The sequence below is a fragment of the Mastigoproctus giganteus genome, chromosome 1 (assembly GCF_048544385.1).
Source record: "Mastigoproctus giganteus isolate SK-2022 chromosome 1, ASM4854438v1, whole genome shotgun sequence".
Taxonomy (NCBI): domain Eukaryota; kingdom Metazoa; phylum Arthropoda; class Arachnida; order Uropygi; family Thelyphonidae; genus Mastigoproctus; species Mastigoproctus giganteus.
In genome coordinates, this window is record NC_143575.1 from 187,445,439 (window position 1) to 187,471,311 (window position 25,873).

Here is a 25,873-nt window from a genome sequence, read left to right on the forward strand (position 1 = left end):
TATTTCGAACGAATTGAGGGGTGAAATGGGAGTAGTGGTTGTTTTTTTTTTTTTTTTTTTCTTTTTTTTTCTTTTTTTTTGGCTGATGCTGAATAAGCTTGCTTTCTTGCATCATATGCCTCTACTAATGCTAATGCTAATTGATGAGGCCTGGGCGGAAATTACTAAAAATTGTTTAAATGGCGCATGGAAGAAAATATTCCCACGGCACGTAAAAGGCTTTGAAGGGTTTGAAAAAAACAAATCATAAAGAGGTTACAGATAAGATTGTAAAGGTTACAGAGCTATTTCAGTTGGAGGTTGTTGCCAAAGATGTAGAGGAGTTAATAGAGGAAGAAGAGAAGGAATTATCTAATGAAGAACTTATTGACTTGGAGGCAGCAATAGTGAAAGAAGAAAATGCTGACGAAGCTCAAGATGAATCAAATTAGGAACCGTGACGCTTCATCACCAGAGAAATGGCAATGGCATTTCATGAAATTGCAATGGCAAGGTTTGAGAATATGGATCCTGACAGTTAACAATTCTTAAAAGTTAACAGAGAGGTGAATGATATGCTTGCTTGCTACAAAGAAATCTACAGTGAAAAGAAAAAAAAGCCACCATCCAGTCATCCATTAATATGTTCTTTTGTAAGGTTGAGCAGTGACCTATTCTAAATCTCCACAGCCCTCAACCTCCGCAGCGGTGTACTTATCAGCTGATGATGTTGATTCTGGCAATGATGCTCGAGAAGTAAAACTGACTGACATTATGCCTGTCTCCTCTCTTTTTTTTTGTAATTTTAGTAATTTTTCCTGCGCATAAGATAAAAAATTGAATAAATACAATAAATAATTCTATTTACATGTTCGTCGAACATTTCTTTTTTGATTCAATCAATTCAGCAAAACTAAATTAATTGCTGTTCCTACATATTGATACATCCTAGTGCTCCACCTTTACCAAAGAGAAACCTCTAGAGAATAAGTAACTTGAGAAAACATAGATATAGAAATGAACAAGGTTGCTACAACATTCGTACTTTCCTAAAAAAGGATAAATCTAAGATGAGAAAAATTAGCCTTCGGAAGTCAGCCAACAGATTCACCAAACTCAGTCCTATATATACTTCTGTGGCATTGAAATTGCCATGGATTCTAAGAAAATATTGGTATCAGTGTTTTGTTAGATCTATGAGTTAGTATCATAGCATTTTTACCTCTGTTTTGTTAGCTTTAATACTAACAAAACAAAGGCAAACTGGCAGAAGTCACTTTGTCTCTGTTTGCAGGAGATATGTTTGAAGACAAGTGAGGACTCTACCTTGCTGAATATCAACTTAATATGCACAGACAGAACAGGATGACTACTCTACTCATGATATCTACCCATGAGTAGTCTGCCATTTACAAATAATAGATCTTATTACAAACATAGAGTTGATTGCCATTTGCTTAGCATTTCTCTTAATAATCTATTTTGTACACTGAGTGTACAGAAATCATGGGATCCCTACCTAGTAGGCCCACCTTTTGCGAAAAATAAGGTCAGTCACAAAGCGATGCATTGAGTCCACTAGTTAACACTAGTTAGCTTGCTGCACCGCTGTCCATAATTCCATCGCATTCCTGGGTGGAGGATCCAAAGCTCAAATAGACCTTTCCACAGCATCCCAAAGATGCTCTAAAGGGTTCATGCTGTGTGAAAGGGGAGGCCATTCCATGGTGGTAAAATCTGTGGAATGCTCTTCAAACCATGTTCTTGTGACTAGAACGTGCTCTTCGATCCATGTTCTAGTCACCATGGCTCTGTGGGGAGGCGCATTGCCCTGTGGATGCACAATGGGGGACTGGTAGGTCGGCGGCTCCCATAACCTATTGCAGCTAATTATCGCCTGATGGTCTTGGTGGATATGTTTCTGGCACCTCCCTCATTGAAGTCAGCGGTGATTTGTGCCTTGTTCATCCGCCACCTTTCTCTGCCCACAGCACTGTCCACAATGTGATGTTATTCTGGAAATGGTGTATTCCCGATACATTCTTGATACTGTCGAACAGGGATAATGCAATTTATGTACCACTTCTGCGATAGAGTAACCAATGCATTGGGCACCCACTATCATCCCTCTTTCAAAGTCTGTTAATTCACAATGTTTATCGATATTGACATTGAATTATTGTCTGTGTGAATGCAGTGATGCAGTACACATATATACCTGTTACCCCGCTAGCAAGAGGGGTAACAGCGTTGCATTGCCCAGGAACCAGGTATCCCATGAATTCTGTCTTTTCAGTGTACCATAATACATAGTGACCTATATTTTTTCTTCTGAATGATGAAGAATGGCATAGAATGACAAAAGTGATATTCCAGTAACTTCCATTACAGTAAAGTTTTAAAAATCGTGAGAAACAAAGCTGGCACCAGAATCTAAGAACTATGTTATTGTTTTTGCATATTGATTATTTCAGTTCAATAAACATCCATTAGAAATACAAAATACAAAGTTTGTATAGAATCTATGTTAAAATTACTTGATTTTGGAACATTGACTGTTTGGAGGAAACAATTAATCATGAGATTTGTTTTTCCTTTCAACAGGGGGGTAACACTGGAAAGATTGATAAGCATTGTGCAATTTTGGCACAACTTTTAAATACCAAATAATATCATGTACCCATAGCAAAGAAACCCAAGATACCAAACAATCTGCATTGAATTCAGTTCATTGTAGACACTATGGTCTTGGCCCTGGGTGCCAAGCGTTATAGTGATCATGCGATTTTTCAGAGTGATTCATAGAGCGTTTACTCAGAGCCACAGTTCTTCTTTAGTTTAAAAAGTTTTTTACATTCTCTTTAATTAATAACTTAGTCTTACAAATTGTAAGCAAGTTTTAAGAAAGGAAATCCACCTTTCTTTTTTTTCTCTTTAAACTAACATATTAACCCTTATACCACTTGGTCACTCTAGCAGCACTGCTCCTGCCTCCCCGTGGCAGGGCCGGTGACAGGAGCAAAGATGGAAAACAGTTCATTTCCACCTTTAGAGCCATCGAGCTCAAGACTAGCAAATGACAATTCTCAACCAAAGAGATTGAAAACAACACCTAAAGAGGAGATACCAGCTTTCCTCATCTTGCACACTCTCTATCAGAGAGAGTGCAAGATGAGGAAAGAGAGTGCACTCTCTATCAGATCAGCCTCTGAGCAAATTATCACCTTTTCTAGTGCAGAAATGCATTGAGTCTGCTGCTGGTTCACCTAAATCAGTAAGGCAACTTCAATCAGGTGATCTTCTAATAGAAACTACTCAACCTCAACATTCTGTGAAGCTATTAAATTCACAACATTTGGAGGACACCAAATAAAAGCTACTCCCCATGCCACTTTAAACTCCTCTAAGGGAGTAATAACAGAATGGGACTTATTACTTTTATCAGAAGAGGAAATTGTCCAAGAATTACACGATCAAAAAGTCATCCAAGCAAGGAGAATCATGACCCGTAAAGACTGTACGCTCGTTCCAACAAGAAGCATACAGTCTGTCCTCGTATAGCACGATAGTTGTGTTCCTAGAAAACCTCGTGCAATATAAACAACAGGCCCTATGGGAAAAGTGGGGTTATGTGCCTACCACCCAAGATTGAGCACACATTTGGAACCAAAACATTACCAAACACAATAAATAATCGGGTAATTTTAATCGTTATAAAATACATAAGTATTTTATAACGATTAAAATACGTAATAAAAAATATAATATGTATTTTTATTATAATATACTAAATAATAAATATTTTTTATTATTTATTATATTATAATAAAGTATTTTTAGTATTTTTTAATACTAAAAAAGTATTTTTTACGAATAAAATACGTATGTTATTCGTAAAAAAATTATTATATTAAATAAAATAGTCGTAATAAAATACTTACGTATTTTATAATACGTAATGACTATTACTTAATAAAATATTGCTAATGCGTTTGCTTTTGCTTCTATCGTAAGCAAACTTGTTTTTTGTTTGATTTTCTATCCAAACAGATGACAGCCGTTCCATCCCTTCCAATTCTTGTGTCTTAATCTAATGGATTTTAATTACACTTTGAGTTGTTCCTGCTATGAAAGTTGTTTTTATTTTCTCCGCATTCTTTGTAATTCTCGGCGTTGCCTCATTTAGGTCTGTAGCACGTGTAATATCACATGGTCTTTTATTTGCTCAAAGCGTTTCACAATTTCATATTTTTTTTCTCTAACGACAGAGGCGGACTGGCCATAAGCCTTACCCGGGAAATCCCGGTGGGCCAGAGGCCGGTGTGATTTTGGGTCATAAACCGTAGTATGAGGCCACTATAAATTTTCCCGGGTAAGAATTTTTACCCAGTCCGCCTCTGTTTATCGATATTGCTTTTTTTTTCTCTCTCTCTCTGAATCTGCAGTGTCTTCGCCAGGACGCTTCCTTTTCACACTAAACAAAGCTGCGCGCATATAGCAACTGAATAAACAACACCGTAAAGGCCGAGATACACTATTAACACCCCACATATTACTAAAGCACATTTCTGGGGGTTACTACCATAAAACAATAAAAACAATTTCAAGTTTCGTTTCTGCTAGTGGAATCTGTTATAAACTGGTAGTAAACTCCATCTAATTGCATTTGCGATTATATCGATAGCTGGAATTGTGTTGGTGTTTACGTTATTATGGTGAAATGTGTTTCCCCTTCACTGATATATAAAACAAATACATTTTCAGAATCTTCTCTTCATTCCTATCGTGTTGCGTTCGGTTGGGGTGATTCCACGTTCGACTGCCATTTCTTGTAAACACAAAGGCAAATCGTGCATAAGCGAATTCGGTTCGTGTTATATAAGATAACGTTCCCCTATTTATAAATCGTGTATGATCGAATTCGTGTAATGTAAACACGTGTTATACGAGGACCGACTGTAATTCTTGACCTTTAGCACTCCTAACTTACCACATCAGTGAAAGCAGGCTACCTGCATTGCCGTGTCCGTCCATACATTCCGAATCCCATCAGGTGCTACAAATGCCAAAAATATGGGCACTCCCAGACTGCATGTCGAGGTGAGGCAGTATGTCCCAACTGCGGGTCAAAAGATCATAACCAATCTGATTGTGCCACTACCACTCCGCATTGCCCAAATTGTAAGGGTAACCACCCAGCTTTCTCAAAAACATGTGAATTATGGAAGCAAGGAAAACAAATTCAAAAATATGAAGTAGAGAACAAAGTGACATACTCAGAGGCAAGAAGACAGATAATCAAAACAGAGACAAAGCAAACATATGCCACAGCAGCTCAACCTTCATAGTCTGTAGGGATCCAAACTGAAGTATCGATTCCTCCGAATGTATCAATTGCGAACTGGGCACGTTCATTGCTTTCTAGTTCAAAACAGTGTCCTACACAAAAAACAAGTGAGCAGTCAAGTAATACCCCAATCACCATACCAACGGATGTTTCCTCAGCAATAAAACCAAAAGTAATAGAAACCACGAAACCGCAAACATCCACCACCGGAATGGACATCGACAAACATCATGATTCAGCGGATACCTTTTTAGAATTACATGCAACCAATGAGATGGATGTCACCCTAGTCCTAGGTCTTTCCTAGGAAAGACAAAGCAAAAATTGATCGATCCAAGCAAGCTGCAACTAAAAAACAGTCAGAGTCGAAAACAACACAAAAAACCACATAATGGAAAAAATTCTTCAGTGGAATTGCAGGGGATTTCGGAATGCAAAAGATGATTTGCAGGATCTAATCGATCGGTATGAACCAGCTGGCATAGTCTTACAGGAAACTCTTCTAAATTCACGAATGTGTCCTTCCGTCAAAAATTATACCATCTTTAGACGAGATAGGAGTATTGACATGCCAGCTCATGGAGGGGTGGCTATTCTTGTCAGAAATAACATTCCATCTAAACATGTTTCCCTTCAGACTCCTTTTGAAGTAGTGGCAGTGCACTTTGAAATTGGTATCACGATTACAATAGCTTCTATATATCTCCCTCCTAATTTAGCTTTCTCCTCAGATGATTTAGAAAAGCTAGTAGATCAGCTGCATCTCCTTTCTGCTTACTGGGTGACTTTAATGCTCATCATCCTCTATGAGGATCTCCAAAAATTGACAAAAGGGGTAAAATAATAGAATTGCTGCTTGATGCTCATAACATTACTCTGTGCACCCACCTATGTCCATTTTTCTACAGGATACATGACTGCAATAGACCTTTCAATCTGCTCTCCCTCCATTTATGCCAATATGGAGTGGTCGGTTCTCGATAACCCGCTAAACAGTGATCACCTACCGATTCTTTGCAGCAATCCACTTGGAAATTCCCTAAGGCAAACTGGCATAAATATTCCTCCCTAATCCAGTTTGATGATGAGATAGTCCAGTCTCAGCCCATAGATAGTGTCACCGATCATATATAAAGAATAAAATATTACAAGCTGCAAATTCTGCAGTACCTAAATCTTTACATGGAAAACGCAGACAAAGTCATTACTGGTGGAATCAGGAATGCACACATGCTAAACAGACAGAAAATCGAGCTTGGAATCTGTTTAGAAAATTCCCTACAACTGCTAATTTTATTAACTTTAAAAGACTCAAGGCCAAATTCCGCCAAACAAGAAGAAAAGCAAAGAATAAGCCTGGATAAGTTTTGCTTCCACCGTAAACAAGGACACTGACAGCAGACTCATCTGGAAGAAAATTCAAGCACTTAACGGAAAATTTGTGCAGTCTCCAGCCTCAATCCTGAACTGGAAAGGGCAGGAATTGTCCGCTCCAACAGAAATAGCAAATGCATTAGCTGAGTCTTTCGCCAGTATACAGCAGTGTCCACATACAGCAAAACCTTCCAAAAAATTAAGGCATCTGCAGAACAACATAAAATAAATTTTTATACTAAGGCATCTCAACCGTACAATCAGCCATTCGTGTTAAAGGAACTTTTTGAGTCTCTAAACAAAACATCAAGTACTGCTGCTGGCCCGGATGGAGTATGCTATATAATGTTAAAAAAGTTAAATAATAAAGCAATGAGTTCCCTATTAAAATTCTACAGTCGAATATATTTAGAAAATACTTATCCGCACTCGTGGCATCACTCAATTGTACTGGCCTTTCCGAAGCCAGGAAAGGATCATACCATACCGAATAATTACAGACCGATATCGCTGACTAGCTGTTTAGGCAAAGTCTTAGAAAAAATGGTGCACATGCGGCTAACACATGGAAACAAACAATCTGCTAAACCGAAATCAGTATGGTTTTCGAAAAAACCACTCAACCTTAGATGTGATGATTAAAGCAGAAGCAAAGATCCGCAATGCTTTCATCAGGAGACAACATATGGTTATGGTCAATCTCGATATTGAGAAAGCCTTTGATACCACTTGGCGATATGGTATCCTTCAGGATCTTCGTTCCAATTTATACAAAACTTCCTACACTACAGAACATTTCAGGTCAGATATAGGAACAGTATGTCCAAATCATTTGAACAAGAGGAGGGTGTACCGCAGGGTTCCATCCTAAGTGCAACACTATTCACAATAAGAATTACAAATATAACACAAGATATACCAAAAACAGTTGAATCATACATGTTTGCCAATGACCTGATTATTTCCTGTCAGTCACAAACCATGATTTCCATTGAAAGGCAACTTCAACTGTCCATAGCCAGAAAACAATTGTGGGTGCAACAGAATGGCTATTCATTAGCAGAAAATAAATCGACTGTGATTCATTTCTGTAAAATACGAAAATTACATCCAGATCCTGAAATATATTTAAAGAACAATCTGATTCCTCTTACCAACAATTTTCGTTTATTGGGTTTATATCTAGACAGTAAACTTAACTTTTCCAATCACATAGCCTACCTAAGAATGGCCTGTCAAAAGAAATTAAACATCTTAAGAGCTGTGTCATCTAACTCCTGGGATGCTGATAGACACTCCCTCACACATCTTTATAAAAGTTTTATCCGGTCCCGCTTAGATTACGGGTCACCTGTCTATGACTCTGCAAGAAACAATTCCTTGTTACGGCTGAATACTGTTCAACATAGTGCCCTAAGGATAGCTGCAGGAGCCTTCAGAACGTCTCCAGTCCACAGCCTGTATATTGACACAAATGAACCGCCATTACACCTTAGACGAAAATCCTTACTATGTAGCTATGCTGCAAAAATTAAAAGTATTCCATCTCATCCTTGTTGGGAATACCTGTTTGACCCTCAGTATGAAATGCTATATCGTAATAAACCTAATGAAAACTGCCCTGTGGGTATTAGATTGCAAGAACTGATGCTCAGTTGGAATATTAACTTCCAGCATATCCTTGAAGACGTAGCTCATCCTGAACATCCCTGGTCTCATTACTCACATCTCTGTGATAATTTCTTTCTGAGATGGAGAAAAGACTTCCTGCCAAACAACAACTTCCAGCAGCTGCATAAAGTCCACGCCTTAGAAAACGCAGAGAAGTTTCATATTTATATAGACGGCACCAAAACAGATGAAGCTGTAGGTGCTGCAGCAATTTCTTCTGCTTTTTCAATAGCTGTGTCTCTTCCTACAGAATGCAGTATCTATACCGCAGAACTGTATGCAATAAAACCAGCTCTAGATAATATAACCAAACAGCAAATCAAAAAAGCTCTTATATACACAGACTCCTTAAGTGCCGTCACTGCCATTCAATCTACTACTACTTCCCAACATCCCATTCTGAAACAGATATGGTCTCAATTATACCAATATCAAACATCCAAACAGTTGGTCACCTTCTGCTGGATCCCTGGGCATGTCGGCATCCCAGGTAATGAAAGTGCAGATCGTGCTGCTAAACATCCTACCAATGGATCATTCTATCATTTGAAAGTCCCACACATTGATTATTATAAATCCACTGTTAAAACAGCATGTATGCTTCAATGGACTAATCTGTGGCAAACACAAGTGAATAATAAACTATTTCAGATTAAAAAAGAACCTCATTTGTGGACTTCTAGTTTCAGGAAAAGCAAACGTGAAGAAGTGATTTTGGCAAGACTCCGTATTGGACACTCATATACAACTCATTTGTTCTTGCTTATGGGAGAAAACCCACCTCAATGTCCATTCTGTCAGACTCGGCTAACAATCAAACATATTCTAATAGAATGCCCTAAATATTCAAGTAACCGGAAATCCAGTTTTTATTCTGTATCCAGTCTGCTGGAACCTTTAAATTTACTACACATACTTGGAAATAATGCTAATTTTGAAGCACTGTTTAGATACTTGAAGAGCATAAATATATATATAATGGCCTCTGACAACAATTGTATTAATAACTCAGTCATAAGTTAATAATGAAAAGGCACAAATGGCCCAGGAGGCCTTGTGCCAAAAAAACCCAAAACAACAACAATACTATGGTCATTCACTGCTAGTAGTGCCTATAACATCATATATGTGATATTATTTGGGTCACTAGGGATAACCAGATCAAGATTATTCCTGCCCCTTGTACTCATTGTGATATGTTGACACAAATAAGTCATCAGATTGATTCAAAAAATTTACTTCACAGAGTGCCAATCCATGATTTCTAATCAGTTGGTGGTTAATTGAAATCTTCCATAAGAAAGCACTCAGACTACTTGCCCATTCAGTATAAAGACTTATCATGTTCATTGCTGTCATGTATTTTGTAATGTACCCCCCTCTCCCCACACACAGTCTTATCTGAAAAAGGGTAAGGATGCACCAGCATTTAGTTTATTTAATCATTTTAAAGTGTTATGAAAAGCCTCATTTCAAAGCTCTTCTGAATGTGAGTAAACCTACTGCAGCTTTTATCAAAAGAAGAACTGTGTGTACAAATTTTCTCTCATCCCCTATATGAGGGTGAGAGCAAGTTTGTATCATATTTATTATATCAGCATCTGTAGACCTAACCAGTAGCTCAAATTCATCCATTTTATGAATAACACTTCTAACATTACTATATACTGTAAAGGTTTGTATTTTATTGTTGTTTACTTTCCTGATTGTATGTTTCTTCCATATCCTGTTCTGTGCTTAACTATTGAGTGATCATTTGTAATCCTTTCAAACTGCAGTTATCTCTCTTGGGCTCTGGCAGCCTTTCATTTGAACCTTCAAGAGGAGGGCAAGTGTGATCTGATCTCACATCACTAACAAATTGTACATCTGTACATCCCCTCTCCTCTGACTAGCCCTGAACCATTAAAAATTTTCTCAATGACATCAGCGAGAACTCCTTCACCTCCTTATTCAAATGCAGGCACAATCTCATTTTGCCCTAATTTGCAACATTTTTTCAGCATGGTCATATACTTTAGGAGCATTTCCCTAGTTCATTTGTGTTAACATCATTAGTACAACCAATATGCATACAACTAAAAACCATTAAAACAGCTTAGCTGCTGACACTCCATCTCACTGTAATACCTAAAGTTGGCGCTGTAGAATTCGTCTTTTTTTTTTTTTTTTTTTTTTGTCTGCAGCCATGATAAACACCTGAGAATAGTTTGACTTAATTGTTCAGTTAGTAGCCATTAAAAAAAGAAAACTTTATCCTGCATTTTTTTTTTTTTTTTTTTTTTTCATGCTTACAGTACAGCCAGAGTGATATCCTCCTTCGAATTAGAAAGCAGTAAAGATTAATAAAAGACCTTAAAGTATGTTAAAAACTTAAATAAAGATTTATATTCAAAGGAAAAAAATTATTAATTTTAAACTCCTAACTTGCATTGCCAATGGAGTCTAGAAATATGAGCCAAAACACTGCATTTCCCTGTCAGTAAATTAATAATGAATACCTTCCTTGTCAGTCGCAGTTAAAAAGATCAATAAGATATAAATGCAAGAAACAGTACATATTGAATATCATAACTGATTAATATGGTAAAACTTCACCATGTGGTGTTTTATACATATGGTTAAAAAAAAATGCATTAGTACAAGTTTACACACTATACCATTGAGGTGGTTTGTATGCTGATACAATCCAGTCAAGTATTACAACTTCAAATACTTGATACCCTCATAGCAGAAGCTATGAGGGTATCAAGCAGAAGCTATTATAATATTCATTATAATTTTTGACCTTATGAATAAATTTGACAAATTGCAGACTTAGTTTAGAAACTGGCAACTTTTTCCAGAGCACGTTTCCTCACAGCAGTTGAAAGTCTGCTGACTCCAAGCAGAATTCATATACAGGTAACCTTCGTATAACACGGTAGTTTGGTTCCTACAAAATCTCACGTAATGCAAAACCATGGTGTACAGGACTAAGAACCAATACAAAAAGGGGGTTTACGTTCCAGAAGCTAACAAAAATACACCTTTTTTTTTTTTTTTTTTTTTTACAACTATTGGAAACTTAATTTTTATAATAGTAATAACTAAATATTTTAACTTTATTTTTTATAATAGTAATAACTGAACAAACGTCTTACCTTACAAGTTGTGATACATATATGTCAGATAACTAAGAGTAGAAAACTTGCTTCTTGCCCTAATGGTAGCCGAGCATTCTGGTCTCTTGCCAAAGCTATTGGCAGCAACTTTTGCCCATCTCTGCTCCCACCTCTGTCCAAACCAGATGGTTCTGTTGTCACTTCAGCCAAGGATAAAGCTGACCTGCTAGCATCCCATTTTTCTTCCAGCTCGTGTATTAATGATCTTGGTAAAACACCTCCCACCATTCCCAACACACTCCATTCAATGCCTCCTGTGGTCTTCCGTCAAAAGGATATCAGAAGGATTTTGATGAATCTTGATGCTAAGAAAGCTCCAGGTCCTGATGGTATTTCTCCACTTGTTCTCAAATCCTGTGCTCCTGTACTTACTCCTATTTTTTGCCGCCTTTTTTCACTTTCTTATTCCAAAGGTGCTTTTCCTTCTGCTTGGAAATTTGCTCATATCCAGCCAGTTCCTAAAAAGGGTGACAAATCCCTCCCATCCAATTATCGTCCCATTGCAATTACTTCTTCTCTTTCTAAAGTAATGGAGAAATCAATTAACCGCCAACTCTTAAACTACCTAGAAACCTTCCATCTGATCAACGATCGCCAGTTTGGATTCCGTCAGCGTCGATCCACTGGTGGTATTCTGGCTTATGTTACCCATTTATGGACTAATAAAATGGAAAGGTTCGGTGAAACACAAGTAGTTGCTCTTGACATCTCAAAGGCTTTTGATCGTGTTTGGCCTAAAGGTCTTCTAAACAAGCTTCCATCTTATGGTTTGCCGACTGTTTTTAGTAACTGGTTATCCAGTTTTCTCTCTGATCGCTCACTGAGGATGATGATAGATGGCTCTCTGTCTTCTAACTTCTCCACTAATGCCGGTGTCCCCCAAGGTTCAGTTCTTTCCCCCACTCTTTTCCTCTTGTATATTAATGATCTTCTTCCATTGACTGGAAATCCTATCCATAGTTTTGCCGATGATAGCACATTGCATTCCACTTTCCATTTTGAGAAACCTTGCCCTGCTCAATCAGCTTCAACTTCTCGAAAAGCTGTTACCAATTCCTTAAATGCCGATCTTCAGGTAATTCTCCAGTGGGACAAAGAAAACTTAGTTGATTTCAACCCTTCTAAAACTCAGGCTTGTCTTATATCTCGCAAAAAAGGATTCTTCTGCTCCTATGCTTATCTTTAGTGACACTCCGATTTCTAGGCAAAATGATATATCTCTTTTGGGGATTACCCTGACTTCTAATCTCTCTTGGCACAAGCACATTACAAATATTGCTTCCTCTGCATCTAAAAAACTTGGTTTTCTCTTTTGCTCTCGGCGTTACTTTTCTTCCAAACAGCTGCTCACTCTGTATAAATCGCAAATCCGCCCTGCCATGGAATATTGTTCTCACATCTGGGGTGGTGCCCCCAAAACCTCTCTCAGGCTTCTTGATTCCATTCAGAAGAGGGCAGTTAGGTTAATTAATGATTCATCTCTAACAGAGTCTCTCCACTCGCTTTCTCATAGATGTACTGTTTCTGCTGCATGCCTCTTCTACAGATACTTCCACGGGCGCTGTTCTTCTGTATTGGCTTCTATAATTCCCGCTCTCTCTTTCAAAACAGTCCGAACACGTGCCACCACCAGCCAACATCCATTTACTGTCCAACTTCAAACCCACAGAACCAACTTTTCATCTTCCACGTTTATTTATTCAACTGCCATTTTCTGGAAAAACCTTCTTTCGTACGTATTTCCTGAAAATTACAGTCTACAGAAGTTAAAGTCTAATGTCAACAAATATCTTCTTTCGTCTTCTCAACCTCCGACCAATTCATGGTACTGAGTACTATAGGTTCTAATATCTCTCGTGTTTGGGGTTTTCATAATAAATAAATAAAAAATAAGCAGTTCTGGATCATCACTGAAAAGAAACAGATGCTCAGTTAAGGCTTGACATGATGTTGACAGTTGTGTACAGTCAAGTTTCATAGAATCCATTTTGCAACCACTTTAAACATATACACTCCTGTCTAAAAGTTTAGGATCACAGTGTATGATGACAGTTTTCATTATTTTTTTGAAATTAGTTATGAAGTGTGAGGTTTAATATAAAAAACAATACACTATAAAGTATTTTAAGATTTTTTATTAAGCATTGATAAATTTACAGCAAAAAAAAATTGAAATGATTAATATTAGCAACTATACTGATATTTTTATAAACACATCCTCCACTACATTTTATTGCATTCTGTTGATTAATTTTATAATAACATCTTAATTAACATTATTCAAGCTATCTACAAGGTTTCCCATAAATTTTGCAAGATGGGCAAACTTTTGACAGTCTAGATGATCCCATAAAAGCTCTATTAGGTTTAAGTCAGACAACTGGGGTGGCCAAACCATGATTAGCAATACCTCATCCTCCTCCTGTTAGTTAGTTGCTAGAATGTCCCTGCATAGCTTAGAGCTGTAATATAAAATTTCTTCCACAAAGTTGAAGTTCAGAGTATATTTCATTATGTTCAAGACTTTTTATAGCTTTCTTTTCTTAAAATTCCTTCAATTCTAACAATGTCACCCACTCTAGAAAAAACAGAAGCAACCCCAGAGTATGATGGAACTGCCACCGTACTTGACCTTGAGCACTAAACAATGTGGCACCATTTTTTCATCAGTTGATCATCACACAAACTCTATGCTTGGATCCAAAAATTTCATCCATCCATCCACAGTATGTTTTCCCACTCTTCAGTTGTCCGGTGTTGATGGCTCTTAACCCAAGACAACCATTTCTTTCAATTTGCAGCTTTAATAAAGGGTTTTTGTGCTGCTACATGACCATTATAGCCTTAGTTGCTGATGCGCCAATAAAACCCTATCAATCAATCAATCAATCAACTGCTACATGACCACAAAGTCCTTCTTGCTTAAGATGAAGTTTTACAGTGGATGTAGACATGGGAGTTTCTCTGTTCCTATTGAACTCAGCTCAGATTTCAGTAAATCATTGATTCCATTTAAAAATCAGTGTTATGAGCTACTTATCTTGTAGCTTCTGTTGTTATGTGCAGTCGCACTGATCGTGGTTTGTCCTATAAACTGCCAGTCTCCTTGAATTTTCAAATGGTAGTTTTGCACTCTTTTAAATGAAACACCTAGTTTTTTGCCAATACTTCTCATGAATAGCTTTCTGTATACAGAGTTATGGTAGCACTTTTTTTTTTTTTTTTTCAATACACAGTTCCTTATATCTTGTCATGTTTATCATGAAACCTACCAAACTTACACCAAACACTCTTTCTGAGTGATAAGTATTCGATTTTATAAGTTACAGCTCTTATTCCTCAATTTATATTATTGCAAAACACTAGAATCATCTGTAACATTCAGGAATCTTCTACAATGTTCTGCCACATTCAGGAGTCTTCTACACCTTTCTGGAATATTTCTTATTTTAGTTTTTTTGATTTTTTACATAATAGACAATATTTTAATAAAAACTTTGAAAATTAAGAAAAATGAAATGTGATTTCAAACTTTGAGGTGGTTCATCATGGATGATTTTTTCAGTGTGCTACTAATAGGTATGTGCAACTTCCTGACCACTTTTGAACCTTTATCAGTCACTCTCGTTTAATTTTTGAATTTGTTTCAGCATTTACAGCATTGGATGGTCTTCCACACTTTAGATCAACTCCAGTAATTTTCTGGCCATGTTTAAATTTGATGTACGACTTCGTCATTATAATGGGGAATACTTTCTTTCTAAGCATTATTTCATGAATTTGTTTAGAATTTTCTTTCCATGCAAAAATTTGATAGGAGATCTAAACTCTTGCTTTGAGACTTTGATATTCTCAAATTTGATTATTTGATCATCTAATCAAATGATATTTGATTAGATATTCTCTTACTTTGAGAAAAAGAAGAGAAAAATTTTTTATTAGATATTGTAAGTTTAAAATAATTCTTTTTCAAATGACAAAAAATATTATGTTATTCACTATATTGAAAGTGGGGCTCCATTGATTTTTACTTATAACTCCCTTCATTGCAGAAAACTTGATCACTTGTTAATATTAATTGCATAAAGGAAAATGGTATATTGGTTAAACTGTGCTCTGGATTTCGGTCCTATTATGCTTTTTTATTTTAAAAGTAAGAGTTTCAGAAACTTTTAATAAATTTTATTCAATTTTTTTAAATTAAACTGTTTCATAGTCTTGTTGCTTAAAGGACAAACTTGTATAGTAGCTTATCTTCATTCCTTGAGTCAAATCAGTTCTAAAGGAATCTCCAAAATGTTTGTATTTCTTAATATAACACACTGTGTTTTTATATTCTAAGGAACCAACAGAGAAAGAAGAACAACCAAAAATACCACCCAGTAGACCAGTACCACCAGTCTATAAAATTACTCCTGATATCAACAAAGAAGGTAAAAACAATAGAGGACAATTCATTTTTAATTCCTTCTTGTTGTAAAAATTTTATTCCTGTGTATGTATGTAATTTGTTTTTGTTCAGATGTGGCCCCTGCTAAAACAAGTAGGGAAAAAAATAGAATTTATTTTATATTTTAATATTATAGGAGTGGGTAAGGTGAGAAGAAGAGATGCTTTTTATATAGATTTATCAGTTTCACACACATATTTGGCTGTCATAGCCAAATGGTCAAGCATGAGGATACAGACAGGGCTGGATTTTGGTGTTCGTAGGCCCTAGGCACTTTCTGAAATGTGCTTAAAAAAGGGGTAAAATGTTTCTTCTATTTTAACACTTTGACTGCAAATCACATCAATTAACGTAATTAAAGTATCAACTATAATAAATGATACACCACCTCAATTGACAGAGCGACCATCATTTTGATTCTTCTAGTTTCGAGAACAATTGTTAGATAGGCTATCTAAGATAACGTAGCATATTGAATTGAAGCTACTAGAGTCGATTGCGCACGTTTTCTCAGCTTGTTTTTCATTAGTCACAGTGAAAAGAGTGAAGTGTTTTTTTGTTTTTTTTTAATTTTTCCCTTCCTTCTTAGGCCCTAGGCACTGTGCCTATGGTGCCTAATGGGAAATTCATCCCTGGATACAGAAATGCACACTCTTGAGTGACCATTCAAGACAAGTAATTATTGAATTCTTGATTTCTTGCTCTCTCTCATGAATGAACTCCTCTGACCTTTGTGGTTATCCCAAAGTATAAACAGGAAATTTATTTACAGTTTTGCATTAGGATTAACACTTAAAAATAAAGTATTATACAACAGTTTTTCCATTTTATTACTTCCTTCAGTTGACTCTGTATATTTCTTAATTCTTAATAATGTCTGAAGCAGGTTACCAAATTTTCACTTAATCACCAGCTTTATTGTATTTCCTTATTTTTGTAACTGGGATCAAAAACCATAATACATTTTGACTTAGGAGGGAACCATTCCAGTGAAAGCAATTTTAAGGAAGGGAGGAAATTATTATTATTATTAGCCTATGGTGCCTAATGGGAAATTCATCCCTGGATACAGAAATGCACACTCTTGAGTGACCATTCAAGACAAGTAATTATTGAATTCTTGATTTCTTGCTCTCTCTCATGAATGAACTCCTCTGACCTTTGTGGTTATCCCAAAGTATAAACAGGAAATTTATTTACAGTTTTGCATTAGGATTAACACTTAAAAATAAAGTATTATACAACAGTTTTTCCATTTTATTACTTCCTTCAGTTGACTCTGTATATTTCTTAATTCTTAATAATGTCTGAAGCAGGTTACCAAATTTTCACTTAATCACCAGCTTTATTGTATTTCCTTATTTTTGTAACTGGGATCAAAAACCATAATACATTTTGACTTAGGAGGGAACCATTCCAGTGAAAGCAATTTTAAGGAAGGGAGGAAATTATTATTATTATTAGTAATAGTAGTAGTGACATATGATGCAAGAAGGCAAGCTTATAATAAAGCATAAAAAAAAAATCCCACATCACCAGTCTATTTCTTCCAATAATTTGTCTAGTTCTTCCCTGAATTTATTCAAATGGTCACTTCCACAAAAACAGTCAGAAGATTGTACCAACAATCAACCACCTGCTGGCTGAAGGCAAACCTCCACACATCTATCCTGCAACCATCCTTCCTCAATTTGAATTTATGCACCCATCATATGTGTAGTCTGAGCAAGAGAAAGAATGCCATAAGCATTCAGCTTGCACAATCTATTTAAAGCCTTAAACATCTCAATCAGATCAGCTTTCAGATGCCTAGTCTCCAGCTGCTACAATTTGCAAAACTGAAGCCTTTCTTGGTAAGACCATTCTTTCATTCCTTTCCCCAGTCTCGTTGCTTGCCCTTCTCTGCAGCCATTCCAGCAGATCTACATACTTCCTAAAGTGAGGCCTCCAGACTTGTATACAGTACTCAAGATGTGGCCTAATCATGGCATTATACAAAGGGATAATCACCTCCTTATCCCTGATAGCAAAGTTTCTATATATCATTGACAAAACCCCCATGAGCTGCCCTGGCAGCATGTCTGCTCTGCTCAGAGAATTTCATATATGACTGTACAATTACCTCCAGGTCTTTTTCATTTATAGTACCACACAGTTGATAAGTTACTCTGGGCTACTGCTACCCATATGTAGTACTATGCATTTTTCAATGTTAAACTTCAACTATCATTTCTCAACCCATCTGCTTAAATTTTCTAGATCTTGCTGCAGTAGCTTACCTGCCACCCTGCCAACCTTTGTGTCATCTGCATAATTAGACAGTAAGCCTTCATCGATATCATTAATGAATATAGAAAATAACAATGGGCCCAGTACCACTAATGTTATTAGTGGTACTCCACTAATAACATTAATACATGAAAATGCAGTGCCCATTATTAACCACTTTTTATCTTCTCCCACTCAACCATCCCTTTATCGAGAATATTAACTTTCCCTTAATGCCACACTGTTCCTATTTGTATAGCAGTCTTTTATGTTCAAAAGTCAAAAGCTTTCTTGAAATCCAAGTATGTGATGTCAGAATTATTGCTTGCATCCAGTTGCTTTGTTACTGCATCACAGTATCCATTCAAACTGGTCAGATAAGATTGCCCCCTTAACAAATCCATGCTGCAACTGCAGTATAAGTGCATTCCTGTCTAGATAGTCCTGCATTACTTCTTTAACCAGAGACTAAGCGATACAAAAGAAAAATAGTTATCTCTACTGTCTACATATCTAAAGATTTTTGTGAAAATATTCTTTACTATTATTAATATTGGCCATATGGTGCAAGTAAGCTTCAGGCTTTTTGTGGAACAGTAAAAAAATAATAATAATAATTAAATCAAATACCTCAGCTACCCACAGAGGTAATTTTTTTTTTTTTTTTTTTTTTTTTTGCATTTATTAATGACTTACTGGCTAAAATAAAACTTCCCAAAATCCAATAACCATGAACATTTCATTTTCACTCATTTCACCTAAAATGAGTGAAACTGAGTACTAATGTTATCTTCTCTCTAGGTTTCCTAGTTACTGTGCACTGTATACAGTCCACTTATTTGAACTTTTCTTTTCATATTCACTCTTTTGACGATCTCTCCAAACACGTTGACTATCTTTGGATCCTGTAGCTCGTTTTTTTTTTTTAGTGCCGAAAGCACCAAAAAAAAACAAGACACTGAACAAAAGCTACCAAGCATAAGACCTTACATTTTGCTGTACTAAAACATATCTGCCACTTTTCTGACCATCCTCGAAGCCTATTCAATGACCACCACATATTCCGGAGCAATATGGCCTTAGTTGCTAATTCTCCTAAAAAAAAACAAATCGAAGCCTATTCAAGCTGTCCTAAAAGAGTGCTGTTGTGCCCATGCCTATCCACTCTGCTAATCGTGACATCATGCCCAGTATCTTTGTCAATGTCATTTAAGAAAATCAGAAATGATAGCAGGCCCAGTACTTGATTCTTGAGGGATGCACTTCTAACATTAGCCCAACCTAAAGATCAGTCATTAATCACCACCCTCCACCTCCTGCCTACAATTACCCCACGATCCATCTCAAGATAATTTAATCCATGATTCTAATATTTTCCAACTTATATAATATCTCCTGTTTGAGAATGGATCAATTGATTTGCTAAAATTACTTTGCAATTTTAGCAAACCGATCGACTTTGCAATATCACTAATGTTATACTGCTCAGCTTCTCTCACACAGTTTCTCCTCACTGCGCAAGGTCTTTCCTCTGTAAAGATTGATGTGAAGTATCTGTTCACTTTGTCAGCAGAATCAGCTTCATTATCTGCCATTATGCAAGGGTTCTAAATGCCATTATGCAAGGGTTCTAAAATGCCATTATGCAATCTGATTCCTTCTTTTCTTCTTTAGCATTAGTATTAGTAGAGGCATGTGATGGAAGAAGTATTAGTATTGAAGGAAGAAGTATTGAAGGATGGAAGTATTAGTGAGTCATATGATGGAAGCTTATACAGCACAGCCAAAAAAAAATCCTTCCCATTTCACCCACCCATTCACTCCAAAAGTTTGTCTAGTTTTACCTTGAATTTATTTAAGCTGTCAACATATTCTACAACGACAGATGAAAGCTTGTTCCAGCAATCAATCACCCGCTGACTAAAGGCAAATTTCTGCACATCTATTCTACAACTGCCTTTGTTCAATTTGAATTTATGTCCCCCTCAGGTGTGTAATCTGAGCAAGAATCCCATCAGCATTCAGCTTGCTGAAACCTTGGTCCTTGAGATTGTCACAGACATTCTCTCAGATATGCCAGACAAGCTGTACTTGCTTCCTGGGAGTCTAAAACCCTGATGGAACTGATATTCAGGTGACATTCAAGTCAAGTGGACCCAATTTCGGCGAAGTCCGGACGGTCTATGACAGCCAAATCCTCTGCTTGCACCTTCACAATGGTGAGACTGTTAGTAACCCTAGGTATAACCTCCATGCACATTGTGGATGACCACCCAGGTGTGAACCAATGTAAGTAGGGGTTGAGGTGTGGCACCAACACCACGTAGAGGAATGCCACCCCTCTGAGTTACCAGGCAATACTAGATAACTCTCATCAACCGGTGAAATACCACCACTTTGCTTATTGGAGGCTTGAAGTGGTGGAATCCATGTTTATTCTCCAGAGCTCAGTTCCGGTCAACCCTTCCCCTTCTCTTCCATCATGTAGTATGATTGATGACTTTTGAGGTTATGATGAACATCATGGTGAGATCCAATCTTCCTTACATTTCGAGGGTACAGCTCTAAAACGGTATTCGCAGGCTGGCTGCTAGTTAGTACACCGGACCGAACCTATTGATAACTCTTTAGGAGGCTTCCGGATCAGCTAGTGTATAATCTTGCTACCTCTACTCTGCCAGATAGTGACTGGAGGGAATCCGAGTAGTGTGTGTGTGTGCAGGGGGCATTGTCAAGGCCACATTATGTCAAGGATCTGGATATATTCTTACCATGTGTACGCCATATCCAAAAATTTCATCACTTCATACAGCATGCCCCCCCCCCATTTTTCTTGTTATGGAATACACCATGAATTGTCAAACTAATAGAGTAAGCTTATCTGCAAAAGGATCTAAATCTCTCAAACACGTCCTAGTTCATTTCACAAATATACATGGTCTCAATTCTAATCTCAACGATGTCCATTTCCACTTGCAGTCTGCCAAACCCCATGTACTTTTTCTGACAATATCTCAGTTATCAGTTGATTCAACTACTGCTCGTCTCAGTTGCCCAAATTATTCGCTGTATGATTCCTTACCGACCTGGCTAGCCGGGTGGGTAAAGTGCCTGCCTGGCAACCCAAAGGTCGCAGGTTCGAATCCTTCCCCCCCCCCAGGCTTGGATCAAAGTACTACAAAAACCTTGGGAGGTGCATTATGGCCATAGAAGCCGATACGCCAACAACTACAAAAAAAAAAAAAAAAAAAAGTATGATTCCTTTCACCTCAAATGTGGTACTTGTGCATATGTCCCTGTCAGAGACTTGGTATTTAGAATTTCTTCTCTTCTGTCTTCTCTGGCTTAAAATCTCTACCTCATTCTGTCAAATTCATCTGTTGTCTCTACTGTTCTCCCAACTCCACTAATCACTTGAAACTCTTTGACTTCCTCTGCAGTCCAACTTTCCTAACAGTGAGGTAATTTTTCTTTGTGATTTTAATGTTCACAACTCCAGCTGACTTCTGTTTTCTGGTCACACAGACCCAGCTGGTCGAGATGCTGAGGCTTTTGCAATTACTAATGACCTTGCACAGATTGTTCATTTACCTACAAGAATACCAGACAATGCTAACCTTGCAGCCAACACACTTGATCTTTTTCTCACAAACAACCCTTCTAAGTACACGGTCGAAATGAGTGGTCCTTTAGGCACCTCGGATCACAACTTGGTGATTGTCTCTTCTCCAATGGAGCCTTTATCTCATGGCCATTCCCAACCTTGTATTGTTTGGCATTACAAGGATGCAAAATGGGATTACCTGCGAGATTTCTTTTCTTCCTTTCCTTGGTCGGATTACTGTTTCAAAACTTCTGATGTCAATATTTGCTCAGATCATGTCAGTGAAATTATTCTTGTAGGAATGAATTCTTTATCCCACACTCCACTTTAAAATCTCGTCCTTTATCTGAACCTTGGTTTTCCAATAAATGTGCTAAGGCTGTTCAAGAGAACATTGCATATCGTAATTTGCTTGTTTCCAAATCTTCAGATTCATTTTCTGCCTACATCAAACCTCACAACAATTGTAAAGCAGTTAGTAATCAGTCGAAACTAGATTTTGAACAGGCTAGGAGTAGAAAACTTGCTTCTTGCCCTGATGGTAGCTGAGCATTCTGGTCTCTTGCCAAAGCTATTGGCCACAACTTTTGCCCATCTGTGCTCCCACCTCTATCAAAACCAGATAGTTCTGTTGTCATTTCAGCCAAGGATAAAGCTGACCTGCTGGCATCCCATTTTTCTTACAACTTCTGTATAAATGATCTTGGTAAAACACCTCCCACCATTCCCAACACACTCCATTTAATGCCTCTTGCAGTCATCCGTCAAAAGGATGTCAGAAGGATTTTGACAAATATTGATGCTAAGAAAGATCCAGGTCCTGATGGTATTTCTCCACTTGTTCTCAAAACCTGTCTTCTGTACTTACTCCTGTTCTTTGCCGCCTTTTTTCACTTTCCTATTCCGAAGGTGTTTTTCCTTCTGCTTGGAAATTTGCTCATATCCTGCCAGTTCCTAAAAAGGGTGACAAATCCCTCCCATCCAGTTATCATCCCATTGCAATTACTTCTACTTTTTTCTAAAGTAATGGAGAAATCAGTTAACCACCAACTCTTAAACTACCTAGAAACCTTCCATCTGATCAATGATTGCCAGTATGGATTCCGTTAGTGTCGATCCACTGGTGATATTCTGGCTTATATTACCCATTTATGGACAAATTCAATGGAAAAGTTTCGGGAAACAAGCAGTTGCTCTTGACATCTCAAAGGCTTTCAATCATGTTTGGCGTGAAGGTCTCCTAAACAAGCTTCCATCTTATGGTTTGTCAACTGTTTTTTCTAATTGGTTATCCAGTTTTCTCTCTGATCGCTCACTGAGGGTGAGGGTAGATGACTCTCTGTCTTCTAACTTCTCCACTAATACTGGTTTCCCCCAAGGTTCAGTTCTTTCAGTTCAGTTCTGTTGAGATTAGAATTATATATTAATGACCTTCTTCCATTAACTGGAAATCCTATTCATAGTTTTGCCGATGATACCATATTGCATTCCACTTTCTGTTTTGAGAAATCTTTCCCTGCTCAACCGCTACCAATTCCTGAAATGCGAATCTCCAGGTAATTCTACAGTGGGGCAAAGACAACTTAATTGATTTCAATCCTTCTAAAACTCAGTCTTGTCTTTTATCTCGCGAAAAGGATTCTTCTGCTCTTATGCTTATCTTTGATGACATTCCAATTTCTAGGCAAAATGATATATCTCTTTTGGGGATTACCCTGACTTCTAATCTCTCTTGGGAAAAGCACATTAAAAATGTTGCTTGCTCTGCATCCAAAAAACTTGGTTTTCTCTTTCGCTCTCGGCGTTACTTTTCTTTGAAACAGCTGTTCACTCTGTACAAATTGCAAATCCGCCCTACCATGGAATATTGTTCCCACATATGGGGTCATGCCCCCAAAACCTCTCTCAGACTTCTAGATTCCATTCAGAAGAGGGCAGTTAGGTTAATTAACGACTCCTCTCTAACAGAGTCTCTCCACTTATAGATGTACTGTTTCTGCTGCATGCCTTTTCTACAGATACTTCCATGGGCCCTGTTCTTCTGGATTGGCTTCTATAATTCCTGCGCTCTCTCTCTGTCCGAACATGTGCTGCCACCAGCCAACATCCATTTACTGTCCAACTTCAAACTCACAGAACCAACTTTTCATCTTCCTTGTTTATTCATTCAACTGCCATTTTATGGAACAACCTTCCTTCATGCATATTTCCTGAAAATTACAGTCGACAGAAGTTCAAGTCTAATATCAATAAATATCTTCTTTCGTCTTCTCAACCTCCATCCCAAGCATGATACCAAGTACTATAGATTCTAATACCTCTCGTGTTTGGGAGTTTAATTTAAAAAAAAAAACGCTCGTGGTTTTGTAGACCTCAGTCAGATCACCTTGCAGGTGCCTAGTCTCCAATCACTACTTCTTTGTATCACATACATGAAAAACTCCTTGTCCCTGTTCTCTTTGCTGTCTTAGCTAGTGATCTATAGTAGTGCCACAAAAAAATTTAGACTATGAAAGGCCAATCTAACTTATGAGAAATAACTCATAAGTTTTGTGAATGCTGATCGGCCTAGAATAGAACCCACACTTCCCTCCTCCTCAACCCCTTCCATTTCACCTCTCCTTTCTAAATACATTATACCATTATCCGACAAAATACATTATCCGACAATGACAACGTGTCTGGTATTTTTAGCTATTTTAAATCAATAAAAGTTTTTAATTGTATTTAAAATTTATGTTATTGTTACCTCTTTATTGATTTATTTTTAATATATATGTTATCATATATCTGGACATGGTGGCCTTACTAATTAGGCCACCGAGAATTTTAAAAAAAAAAAAAATTTATTTAAATATTACCTAGTCTTGGCACATTATAGCCGTAGTTACTAATGCGCCAAAAAACCCAAACAAACAAACAGCTTGATATACCTTCATCAATATCATTGATAAATATTGAAAACAACAATGGACCCACCACTGAACCCTGGAGAACTCCACTGATAACCACTCTCGGTCTTCTTCCACTTACCATCCCTTTATCCATAGCAGTAGCCCCAGAGTAGCGTACCAGTTGTGCAGTGCTACACTCAGTAACAGAGAATGAAAAATACCTGGGGGTAATTGTGCAGTCAAATATGAAGTTTTCTGAGCAGTGCAGACAGGCTGTAAATGTAGCTCATGGGGTCTTGTCAATGATATACAGGAATTTTGCTAGCAGGGATAAGGGACTGTGATTATCCCCTTGTATAACACAATGGTCAGGCCACACCTTGATTACTGCATACAAGTCTGGAAGCCTCATTTAAGAATAGATGTAGAGCTGCTGGAATGAGTACAGAGAAGAGCAACGAGATTGTTGAGTCGAACAAAGGGTTACTCTTACCAAGAAAGGTTTAAGTTCTGCAAATTGCATTGTCTGGAGACTAGGCAGTTGCAGGATGATCTGATTGAGGTGTATAAAGTCTTGAATGGTTTGAGCAAATTCAATGCTGATGGATTCTTTCTCTTGCTCAGATTACAAACCTGTAGACCTAATAATTCAACTGAAATGCATATAAATGCAAGTAAAACCTATATATATTTCTATATTGTAATAAATGTGTCTTTACACACACACACACACACACACACACACACACACACACACACACACGTAATACGTAATTATATCTGAAAAGGCTGAGTAGTAAGTAGAAAGCGGCAGGAAAATTAAGCCAGCTGTTCATGGAAATAAAGAATGGCAACTATAAATCAACATAATATTGTCTTTATTAAAAAAATAAAGATAATAATAGTAACATTATGTACAATAATAGACCATGTAAATAATAAAGTGAAAAAGATTATTAATACTAAAAAAACAGATGACTACATAAATGTGAACTCACTTAATATGAGGCAAAGAAACCTGGAATGACTGGTAAGAGAAAGTAAACTGATACACAATGTGTATAGTAGCAACCTCAGTGCCATAAATGTTGGCGGGGTAATAATGATTTAGGAGAAAAATAA

The 25,873-nt window shown here is 37.2% G+C and overlaps 1 protein-coding gene across 1 annotated transcript in view; it reads left to right on the top strand.

Annotated features, from left to right (window-relative positions):
• LOC150091374 (SH3 domain-containing kinase-binding protein 1-like) overlaps positions 1-25,873 on the top strand; it is a 393,836-nt gene that overhangs the window by 319,211 nt on the left and 48,752 nt on the right. Inside the window, exon 13 of the mRNA XM_090383547.1 lies at positions 15,878-15,968. Coding sequence (XP_090239673.1) covers positions 15,878-15,968 — 91 coding nt within the window. The remainder of the gene's footprint in view (positions 1-15,877; positions 15,969-25,873) is intronic.